Here is an 11,762-nt window from a genome sequence, read left to right as displayed (position 1 = left end):
TTCTTTGCTATAATGTCCCTTTTGTTTTTCAGGAGCTCCGTTTGGCTGCTGTCTCTGAAGTATAATTATTATTATTATAATAGAGCTTCACAGTAATGTGTCTTTAACCCCTTAAAGACACACGACATGTGTGACATGTCATGATTCCCTTTTATTCCAGAAGTTTGGTCCTTAAGGGGTTAAACCACGATAAATGTGTTTAGAACTCGGTCTGTGTAAATAAGATACATTGTTATTGTCCTAATCTACAGTGTAGTTGTGTAAATTGTTATTAGTAAGTCAACTGAAACAGTACACAGCAAGTCTATCGAGTCACAACCAGCCAAGGTAGCAGCGTAAAGATCGCAGACATCACCTCGGATCCCAGCAACATCTTCTGACAAGCAGCGCTGTTCCCCCGAAGTGAGGCTCGAGGTGGAACACAATGTGGTACGCACACCGTCCTCACCAGCAATCAGAATCTGGATGTCAATATCGCAAGTAGCATCTACATCCATCCTTGCCTGAGAACAAGGTTATTTTGTATTATACGCCTTTAATATTGGTATTGTATCTATGGACTCATTTTTTATTCTATTTTTAAATATTTTGGAATAAATTTGATTTTTTTACACTCTCAGTTGTTTCTCAGCGATAATTTTATACTGCATACAGCAACCAGTGTACGGTACTGGTTTTGCTTGATTTAGCAAGTATTATACTTGCGTGATAATAGTCAGTGTTATTTGGAGTATATTTATAATCTTTCACTCTACTTGGAAGTATAACAATTGGCAAAAGGTGGTATTTACCCTGGGATGCTCCATTTTCCAGAGTCAAGGACACCCATGCCATACAGTTATTTTTAACTCGAGATCTCCATTAATATGTTTTAATCATATTTATCCACTTCATAATATTTTTATTATTTTTAATACTACTCCATTTAATTAGCTCCTGGATACCTGCTACTATCTTATAGTACTAAGCACTCTATTTAATGTTGCTTGTCCAGATGTCTGACAGAGCAGAATAATATCTTGAGGGGCAGCAGTAGGTGTCCGAGGAGACTTAGCAGTAAGTATTGCAGTTAGCATGTAAATCTTCCATGTTAAATTTAGTGTATCACGCGCCTATATTGGGGTATTGTGACATATTGGTGGGCTTTACATATTGTGGCCATATTATTATTATGGGCATTTATATAGCACCAACTTATTCTGCAGAGTTTTAGAGTATTATAGAAGGGGGTAATTTAACAATACGTGAGACAAATACAAAATGTTACAGAAACAATAGGTTGATGACCCTGCTCAAACAAGCTTACAGTCTAGAGATGGTGTAACTGAATCCCCATATTTGTTTGCTAAGATGATTTTATGTAGCCTTCTAAAATGTAAAACTCTATTCTTTTTGTGTGTGCGCTGCTCCTCAACCTGTAATTTGCGTATATTTTGGTATTTACGTCAGCATTCACTAACTAGAAATGCATGTTCTGAATATCAAAGTATATTATAAAACTATAGTGTTTTGCTGTGTCCTGTAACTTTACGAATGCCTAAACTACTCACGGGGTTACCATAGTTACCTGGCAATTCCCATGACCTCTGACATGTGGAGCACTTGGAATACTCCGATCTGGAGAACACCATGTGCTCTTTTTTTTTCCCTCCTGGTTCTCCTGATCGGGATGTTCAACGTGCTCCACACATCCAGCAGAGCAGGAGTGGATCCCCTGACTTCGAGGCTATAGCACAGTTCTGCAGCATTGATCTGGAGGGGACCATTTAGAGATTGACCAGTAGATCACTACTGCTGTTATTTTATACACATTCTGCATGCAAGTAAGCACCAACTGTGAGACACTCTCCAGAATCACAAGGTCTGGTTTAGCATTGCTCTTTATAGGTGTCCTAGTTTTCCTGTATGGGCTTAGTGTGACATAAAACAATGAGTCAAATCCACACACTAGGCATAACCTCAACTGAGCTGGAAGAGCTATGACTATGCCTGGCAGGAGGAAGGCAGAGATCGATATTGCTTGGCCACTTTCTGCTGTTCGGTTTAGAGGAGAATATGAGGGAATACTTTAGGAGGGGGGAAGAGGAATATAGCTTCGGGACGAAAACTAAAATGGGATGCAAGGAAGTATGGGTGGTAGATACAAGTGAGATGGGACACAGAACACATGGGAGAGTGAGGATGAGTGAGAAACAGTTGAGAGCATGGGTGGTTGGCTGCATCAGTAAGGAAGGGATTGGTGAGAGAGTAAAGTGGAAAGCTGGGACAAAGAATTAATTGGGCAGTTTGAAGTGTTTGTGACATGTGGGGGGGATATACATATGATGAGCTGTTGGGAACAAACATGTTGAGATGGGGACAGACAGACTAGGGGGTGGTGGGGACCAATATACACATGAAGGATATGGTGGAGACGTATGCAGTGCAGATGGGAGCTATATAACCTGTGGCAGCAAGGGATGGTAGAAAGACACTAGTGCGAAGGAGGTGCATTCAGAATCGCACAACAGGCAATATTAAAATTCATCCCAGACCGATTCCCTTTTAGCCACTATTGTTCTGTTGCTTAGTGTCAGTGTCCACTTATTTAGAAAAAAATATCTCTCTCCTCATATAAATATTCAATGCAGGTGGTGGGGGAATATAGTTAACTCCAGGCCTCCCTCTCATTTAATGTAATTCACTTTACAGTTTCATAATTTTTTTCTGGGAAAAGCACTTTAATCCGTGAGGTGATAAGGGCAGGCTCTGACCCAAGGTCCAAGCTTCCAATTATCTCAATATCCCTAAAAATGAAGGCAGGCCTGTAGGCTTATTGACTAGGTGTGTCTTTTTAAGCATTGCATGTTTGAAAGCAATTGCGGGCCAGATTAATGGTCAGTACTGATTATTTCAGTCCCAAAGACATCCGTGTTTAAAGACCGTGGAACACAATGATGAATACTGCAATCTCCAAGTCAAAACTGACATGCCATTCTCTGGGAACATGTTGCATGTGACAATGTCAAAACATAATTTAGCTTAAAATTACCATATTGTCTTAATTATTTATCAAAAAAAAAAGTCAAGGACAGGCATACAATGGGGAAATCCATGTGGTAGCCTGGGGGTGAAAACTGCATTTTTTCTTCAATCTTTTCAATGTTGCCTACCCTGTGACAGAGGAAAGTACCTTATGCATTACGGCTGCTGCATGGAATAAGAAAGATATCAAAAGAAGTGTATCTGGCATTAACAGGAATATCTGAAAGACTATGCAAATCTATACAGTGGATATGGTATGATTAAATGGTTATTCAAACTATCATGACAGGTGAAGTATAAAGCCTGGAACTCTGAAAAGAACTGCCGAACGTAAACTCTGTGCAGAAATAGTCTGTCGTCAGCACGCACAGCAACAAATGGTTCTACTCTTCAAGACAATGGTGAGAGTGTGTACCTGCAAGTGGAAGCCACTATTTACCCTCCCCCTTTCTCCTTTGAGCCCTTCCAGCTCTGTCCACCTCTGTATTGTGTGCCTATTTAAATAAAAATTAGTTGTTTCCACTCATCTGTCAATCATTTATCAGCACAGTCCTTTATGCCCAGAAGTGACAGGAGATAGGGAAAACTTCCCAAGATCGTCTGCTCTGTGTTACAGTTATAGCACGTGTGCAGTCTGCTCCCCTGGGAAGCAGACACCATCACTCCCTCTGACTCAGGGAAGTATTTCCAAGCATGGCCTATTGTGTCAGAGGGAGGCAGGTGTTAAATTAGCATGAAACCCACCCACACAACCATGCTGGTGGTATTGCTGTGGAGGAGACATTATCTTAACTCCTAAAGCAATTAATTGGAAAGTATCAACATGTTAAATATATTGATTGCTTTAGAAGATGTTGTTATTTGCATCAGTAGGCTCACAATAAATAATTTATTAAAAACTCCCAACTGCATTATATCACACGTCTACTTTAGGGCCTCAATGGCTCAAATAAGGATCAGGCTAGATGGATTGTTGAGGATATTTCATCTGTTAGTAGAGAACCATTTGAATCCTTGTTTGTGCACTGCTGAAATATTCTTGGCTGTTTGTGTTGTATACATCATACTGTGAAGATAAAACATGTCAAATTATACAATTCAACTCCGTGGAGAAAATTACAATTACTTTATTAATCAACTTTTCAGCATGATCGTTTTAGAATGTACACATAAAATAATGTAATAAGATTGTTCACAAAGTATGTATTCAGTTATCTTGGAAGTTTTTAATGGCAACATCCTAATTGAAATTGTATAACTGACTTTTAAATAAGCAGCTTCTTCCAGAGAGCAAGGATTCAGAACATGTGCAAGAGCTCAAAATGAGGCTTGTTAGTAGCCAGCTTGACTGCTGTCACAGAAGAATCCACACAAAGCTGGAACAGAGAGAAAATAGTTTTAATAATCATTGTTGCGCTTGTTAACATTTTAGATAAACCCTCCAAAAAAAGTCTCTTTAAGCACCATTTTAATGGTCCATAACAGCAAAGATTACCTTGCTTCATTTCCCCATATCAGTGTGGCTTAGAAGTGCAGTGATTTGCAAACACTGATGCAAATATAAGCCTGCCTCTAGGGAAAAGATATCCCCAAGTAGAAAGTTTGACCTCCTCCTATGCAGTCTCAGACCCACACAACTTGCCCATGCCAAATCTAAAACCTTATCCTCTTCCCCTGATGGGAGAAGGGTGTCTCAAATGCAGGTTACCAGCTAGGCATGTGTCTGCACACCGCCCAGTCATGTCCCAAACAACTCTTATGCTCATTGGATTGAGCATAAAATGCTATCTAACTATAATGCTAGAAGTTTATCAAGCAAATATTTAGATTATATATTAAAAAAAAAAAAAAAAAAACCTTGGGTCTGACATGGGTTAGCAGAAAAGACTTCCCACAGACAACGCTTCTAACACTATATAGGGATTAGAGGGACAGAGTGAGGTGACTCCATTCAGACACTGGCAATAAGGTTTGCCCTGCTTAAGGACGTGTCCCCAAGCAGGACAAATCACTAAAGACTAGAAGCTGAGGAAGGCCCAGAGGTGGATGTTACATGAAGAGTAATGCCCACAAAGCTCAAAGTTGGCTACGCTGGAACAGAGGAAAGGGGAGCAAATCCCTATATTTTAATTTGAACACATCATGTATCTCTGAGATATATGGAAGTGTAAAGAAGCAATACAGGGCTACTATAGGTGAGGTGGAACCGTGGCTTATCCACTTATCCATAAAGGACTTTTAGATAATGACATAAGATAAGATCAGAATGAAATACTCCTGATTATCAGTCTTTTCCTGATCAAGGGAAGTGTCTACAGGTCAGCCAAATGGCTGTGCAGCAGCCTTCCATGCCCCCCCACCCCCAATGTCATGTGACTTGTCAACTTTCCTGTTACTCTGTCAGCTGGCACAGAGTAACAGGACAGTCTGGATTGAGCAGTTTGACATCCCCGCTTAGATACCCAAGGCAGTGTGTATCCATTTCTTGTTGTCGAGATTTCATGAAAATCTTAAATGTAACGGTGTTCATTTGAAACATCTATCATGTTTGTAATAAAATGTAATCTACAAATTTGAACCAAACAGAACGGAAGGAGAGGCATGCATTACAAAATCTCAATGACACTAAAAGGATGCAACCCATCATATACTATAAACAAATTCAGAGCATTTTAACAAATGTAAAACTTAAGCTGAAACTGGGGGAAAAAAAAAAAAAAAAAAACTTACCTACTCTGTTAAATATTTTTATAACCCATGTGTTTAGATTCACTTGTCTTTAAACTTTCCATTCACATATGGTACATAGTCAAGAAAAAGCCTCCAGTCCGTGGCCCAAATCAGCCCCACTCCTGCTACTGTCCCCCATGTGGCTGCGATGGGAGCCCTGAGAGAGATAAATCAGAAGTAAACTATAAATGAAAGTTAGACACACTGATAACACAAACTAGTAAAACACATCGATAACAAAAACAAGCTAGAATATTAGGGTCTTTGTGAGCCCTTTAGTCTAAAGAATCTGAACAATAATAAAACATTTTCAACTATAAAAAGATATTTTGAGTACTGGAAGTTTATTTTCATTTTAAATTTGACAGAGAAAGTCATTTGATGTAAACCGGTATAGCAAGCTGGAATCGCCACACTTTTCAAAGTAGTATAAAGCAATGTTTTACTTGGGAATGTAACACAAAAAACTGTATATGAACACAAGTGCACCGTGTAATTAACGGAAAAATATACGGTCAATATTATGAACTAAAAACTGCTGTATTGGAAAAGTTCCTCCATGTTAGCACTTGCAATTCAGCTATTCTGGCATAAGATTAAAGGGACTCTCCAGTGCCAGGAAAGCAATCAGTTTTCCTGGCACTGCAGGTCCCCTCTCCCTCCCACCTCCGGTTGCTGAAGGGGTGAAAACCCCTTCAGTCACTTACCAAAGGCAGCGACAATGTCCCTCCCCCTTCATCACGTCAGCCAGCGGGGAGACTGATCACGCCCGCCACCTGGGGAGACCTAACGCGCATGCTCGGCAATGCCGTGCACGCGCATTAGACCTCTCCATAGGAAAGCATTGAAAATGCTTTCGTATGGGGATTTTAGCGACGCTGGAGGTCCTCACACAGCGTGAGGACGTCCAGCGACGCTATAGCACAGAAAACCTGTGCTATAGACCAGGAAGTGCCCTCTAGTGGCTGTCTAGTAGACAGCCACTAGGGGAGGACTTAACCCTGCAAAGTAATTATTGCAGTTTATGAAAACTACAATAATTACAGTTGCAGGGTTAAGGGTAGTGGGAGTTGGCACCCAGACCACTCCAATGGGCAGAAGTGGTCTGGGTACCTGGAGTGTCCTTTTAAAAATTCAGACAATTCTCGCTTTAGTGAGTAACCCAGTACTTGTACAAACTATGGAGATTCCCGCTTTTAGATAACTATTTTTAAAATGGAAATAAAGGAGAGTTGAAGGGACACTCTGTACACAATAACAATGTAAACAGAATGAAGTTGTTATAGTGCCATGAGGTCGGTGGCACTGGCTTACTTTAAGGTGTTAAACAGTCAAAGGACAGTTTAACCTTAAGTATGGCATTGGTCAGCTGTGTTTCGAACCTTTTTACAAATATCTGTTCCGAACCTTTGTTGAAGTCCATAGCTTCAAACACGAAGCCTCGGACAGAGGAGCCAATAACCAATTGCTACAATTTATCAAAACGGATTTGCCGTTTTGTGGATGAGGAGACACTCCATCTGAGGGCATCAACTGACCAGAGCCTGACTGAAGACGTTGGGGTTAAACCGTTCATTAACTGTGTAACCTCTGAGGAGAATAACCTGAAGTGTCCTCCTGGCACTAGATCATCATTCTGATGAAGCCATTATGGTGTCCGAAATGTTGCGGTTGTGAAAAAAAATGTGCTTACCTGAAAAATCCCTCATTTACACACACACACATATATATATATATATATATATTGATACACAACATGCAGCTGGGGGGGAAACTTTTTTTTTTTTTAAATAAAAGGCTCTCTTAAAAGCCGAGGTACTGGGTGCGTTTGCAATTATTGCTAAAAACAATGGATTGTGAATAATTGTAAATAAAACAGTTTTGAATTAAAAGGTGCCGAAGTGTATTTCTAATATCAAATTCTACAACGTGTGCAGTATTCACATGCCACTATCCAAAAGGAACCGTTCAGCATAATAATTATATATATATATTAAAAGACTACAGAGCACACTACTAAGGTATAAGGTAAACTTGGGTTTTTAATCACATTAGTTGCATGTTTTAACCCCTGTACTCTGAGTAACAGTGCTGCATGGATAAAGATATCAAGCTTGCAACACAGACCTAATATATATATTATTAATAAGTTGATATTCAGTGTAAGTGATCAGTAACAGAGAGATATACAACTGCAGTGGGTGAGATTTCTTAACATAATCAAGAAGGAAAACAAATATACAAAATAAATTTAAAATTGTTTAAATGATTCTCCCACTTACCAGCTTTTGGCGAGCTGTTGGTACCGGGTACCGAGGATCCGGCCGATCATGGCTGCAGCTCCGTCCTCAATATGACCTGCACGCCCTGTGTGTGTGTGCAACACAAGTAACCTCAGTGGGAGGCAAATGGCTGCGTGAGGACCCCGAGCGTGGCTGTCCGCGGAGATGCCTGTTTTACGTCATCCAACAACAAACATGGCGTCCCTATTGAGGAGGAACATCCATAGACATAGAAACGTATTATATGTCTATGGGAACATCGTGTCCTGGCAGCTTCTGGAAACCGAATCAGGCAATGCTCAGGCCAGCCCAGGCTGAGGCAAGATGCTCCCTCCTCTCTGTAACTCCTATTAAAGGGACATTACAGGCACCCAGACTACTTCATCTCATTAAAGTGGGCTGGGTGCAGTGTCCCTGTCCCCTTAAAGCAGGGTCCTCAAACTAAGATTTCAGAAACAGGATGTGCATGGGGGGACCTGGGGATCAATGCTGGAGACAACATTGGGGGTAACCCATTCGGGAAAGATTTAACCAATTGAGGTAGGAGTGCACCAAGGGGCCTCCTGGCACCATAACAACTTAGATGAAGTTGTTATGGTGCCTAAGCTGCGCCTTTAACCCCGTGATGTAAAACATTGCATTTTCAGAGTAATGCAATGTTTACATTACAATGCAGGGTTAACTAGTGGCTGTCTACCAGAAAGCCACTAGAGGTGCTTCCTGCGTCTTCCGCGTTTTCAAAATCATTGAGTCAACGCTTAACTATGGGGAAGTTATAATGCATTAACACATTAGGGTCCCCCATTGGTGTGACGTTGCTGGCGAAGGAAATCAATGCAGCATCAAGGACCTCGGCGCTGGAGAGATGCAAGTGGAAGAAAAGGGATTTTAACATGCCGGACTTGGGGGGACATAAAGAAATATGCAGAGGGACACTATAGCGTTAACAATACAGTTTTGGATTCCTAACTCTAAAGTGTTCCATTAACCAGGGCTAGGTCCAAGAGTAAATTTATGACTAGTGTTGCAGAGGAGATGGTTTACAACAGTAATGTCTAATTTTAGCGTATTTTGTTTTATTCCTGAAGCACTCACTCACTACACACAGAATGCACAAACACATTAAGGATTATGTCAAAAAAGTGGATTTTCGAACGCCAAAAACTTTTGTTGCATTTTCTGTTTGTGACACTATTTTTTCCTTCGTCTGCGGCCAATTTTTTGTAACTTTAAATAGTGCGGCTGTCTTTGTGTTTATAAAAGAGGCTCAAGATTGCGGTTTTGTTTTTCTCCTTAGACAATTTGTTCTGCCACTGTCAGAGTGGCGGTTTTCTGTGACGGGTAACCAACGTTTCCAATCTCCCTTTCTGTTTAAGGACTAAAAAACAATCCTGCAGATTGTAAAAGTGTTTTTTGTTTTTTTTTCCTCTACTAATAGTCAAGAAACATTTAAAGCATCATAACCACTACAGCATATCTGCTCCCCTCCTCCACTATGTATTATGGAGAGCAGGAAGCTCTCAAGCTGAGCTAACACAAAATGATCAGGCTTAGCTCTGGAGAGCTAACAGAAGCTCCTACTTAGGGGATTCCGTCTCGACATAGGAAGTAGTGGGGGCAGGGAGTGCTTATGGTACTTGAATTGTTCTTTTAAAGTGGCTCGGTCACTTTAAACGTGCCTTACTCCTATTGTTTCCCCTGTACCTGTTGTTTGTTTTTTGTTTTTTTCTAGAATGGACAAATTTTGGCAAAATGGTGGAGCTTAAGTGAACTTCCACTTCCTCTGTCAAGCTAACAAAGAGTGAAGATTGCCTTTGTCAAGATTGCCACGTGTAGGGAAAATACATAAAACAAAGTACACTGAACTAAATTATAAACACAACACTTGGTTTTGCCCTCATTTTTCATGAACTGAACTCAAAGATCTAAGACTTTTTCTATGTACACAAAAGGCCTATTTCTCTCAAATATTGTTCACAAATCTAAATCTGTGTTAGTGAGCACTTCTCCAGGAATTGTGTACAGATTCTTGCAACATGGGGCCGTGCATTATAATGCTGCAACATGAGGTGATGGTCGTGGATGAATGGCACAACGATGGCCTCAGGTTCTCGCCACAGTATCTCTGTGCATTCAAAATGCCATCAATAAAATGCACCTGTGTTCGTTGTCCATAACATACGCCTGCCCATACCATAACCCCACCACCACCATGGGCCATTCTATCCTCAACGTTGACATCAGCAAACCGCTCACCCACACAACGCCAAACACGCTGTCTGCCATCTGCCATCTACCATGAGAACACCTCTCCAAAGTGCCAGATGCCATAGAATGTGAGCATTTGGTCACTCAAGTCGGTTACGACGACGAACTGCAGTTAGGTTGAGACCCCGATGAGGATGACGAGCATGCAGATGAGCTTCACTGAGATGGTTTCTGACAGTTTGTGCAGAAATTCTTTGGTTATGCAAACCGATTGTTGCAGTAGGTGTCCGGGTGGCTGGTCTAAGACGATCTTGAAGGTGAAGATGCTGTATGTGGAGGTCCTGGGCTGGTGTAGTTACACGTGGTCTGTGGTTGTGAGGCCGGTTGGATGTACTGCCAAATTCTCTGAAACGCCTTTGGAGACGCCTTATGGTAGAGAAATGAACATTCAATTCACGGGCAACAGCTCGGATGGACATTCCTGCAGTCAGCATGCCAATTGCACACCGTCTCAAAACCTGCGACATCTGTGGCATTATGCTGTGTGATAAAACCGCACATTTTAGAGTGGCCTTTTATTGTGGCCAGCCTCAGGCACTGTGGCACACCTTTGCAATAATCATGCTGTCTAATCACCATCTTGATATGCCACACCTGTGAAGTGGATGGATTATCTCGGCAAAGGAGAAGTGCTCACTAACACAGATTTAGACAGATTTGTGAACAATAATTGAGAGAAATGGGCCTTTTGTGTACATAGAATAAGTCTTAGATCTTTGAGTTCAGCTCATGAAAACGGGGGGCAAAAACAAAAGTGTTGTGTTTATAATTTTATTCAGTGCAGTTGTTATGGTGTCTGGAGTCTGTTTATAAAGTGTTTCGAGCTTATTCCCTTGGCTGCTGGAGGTGTAACTCCTCCTTCAGCAGCATAAAAGGGACAATATTAGCCTGCCTGGAACAAGAGCGCGGATGCTGGCTAATGTCAATACTGTGAATTTTGTTTGCAGAGTGTGCTCTTCATTGGCTGAGACTGGTCAGCTGATGCTCTCACCCAACGATTGGTCACTGGAACAGCTCCTGCAAAAGCCTGAAGCGTGTCACTCAGGAAGAGAGAGAGCTTTGGAGCCCAGCGTTGACCCAGTTAGGACGGAAAACCTTTAATAAATGGCTTACTCCATTACCGGGGAACTGGGCCAGAGATCTCTTGGTATAACAACTACCACCACTTACAAAGGGCACAGCTCTGCTAAAATATATAATTTTTTTTTTTTTCATTTTACGAAAAGTGCAGATTTCCATCAGTCCTGTTACTTCCTGGTTTAGTTAGTTCAGTGGAGCTAAACTCAAGAGGCAGCAATTGTTCAGAGCACTTACCTTACAAAGACTTCACATTGAGCTGCATTGGGTATTAAAGGCTTCCAACAAGTTGTTGTACCTGCTCACTAGTGCCCTTCTTTCCCTGGGTCATGGAGGAAACATCCTTTTCCATTGCTTTCCCTCTGGCAATAAGAACGGTTA

The 11,762-nt window shown here is 41.3% G+C and overlaps 1 protein-coding gene across 2 annotated transcripts; it reads right to left on the bottom strand.

Annotated features, from left to right (window-relative positions):
- Positions 1 to 4,226: 4,226 nt before the first annotated feature.
- Positions 4,227 to 8,149, bottom strand: LOC134610343 (cytochrome b-c1 complex subunit 10). Of its 2 annotated transcripts, none has more exons than XM_063453293.1 (3): positions 8,037 to 8,149; positions 5,755 to 5,911; positions 4,227 to 4,400 (listed from the first exon to the last, which is right to left on the bottom strand). In XM_063453293.1, exons 1-2 carry the CDS (start codon positions 8,084 to 8,086, stop codon positions 5,794 to 5,796), a joined length of 168 nt encoding a protein of 55 aa, XP_063309363.1. In that variant the 5' UTR covers positions 8,087 to 8,149; the 3' UTR covers positions 4,227 to 4,400; positions 5,755 to 5,793. The 2 variants fall into 2 exon arrangements, with proteins under 2 accessions (XP_063309363.1, XP_063309362.1); XM_063453292.1 differs by having other exon boundaries at positions 5,759 to 5,911.
- Between the last annotated feature and the right edge of the window lie 3,613 nt (positions 8,150 to 11,762).

The sequence above is a fragment of the Pelobates fuscus genome, chromosome 5, assembly GCF_036172605.1.
Source record: "Pelobates fuscus isolate aPelFus1 chromosome 5, aPelFus1.pri, whole genome shotgun sequence".
NCBI lineage: Eukaryota > Metazoa > Chordata > Amphibia > Anura > Pelobatidae > Pelobates > Pelobates fuscus.
The sequence above is the reverse complement of the archived record's forward strand: the minus strand, read 5'-3'. Positions and strand labels throughout refer to the sequence as shown.

Bases quoted from the DNA above. Each gene is read 5' to 3' on its own strand.
- LOC134610343 (XM_063453293.1), bottom strand. From the start codon at position 8,086: ATGATCGGCCGGATCCTCGGTACCCGGTACCAACAGCTCGCCAAAAGC. The intron at 5,912-8,036 runs GTAAGTGGGAGA...TATCTCTCTCAG, and splicing joins CAACAGCTCGCCAAAAGCTG to GGCTCCCATCGCAGCCACAT.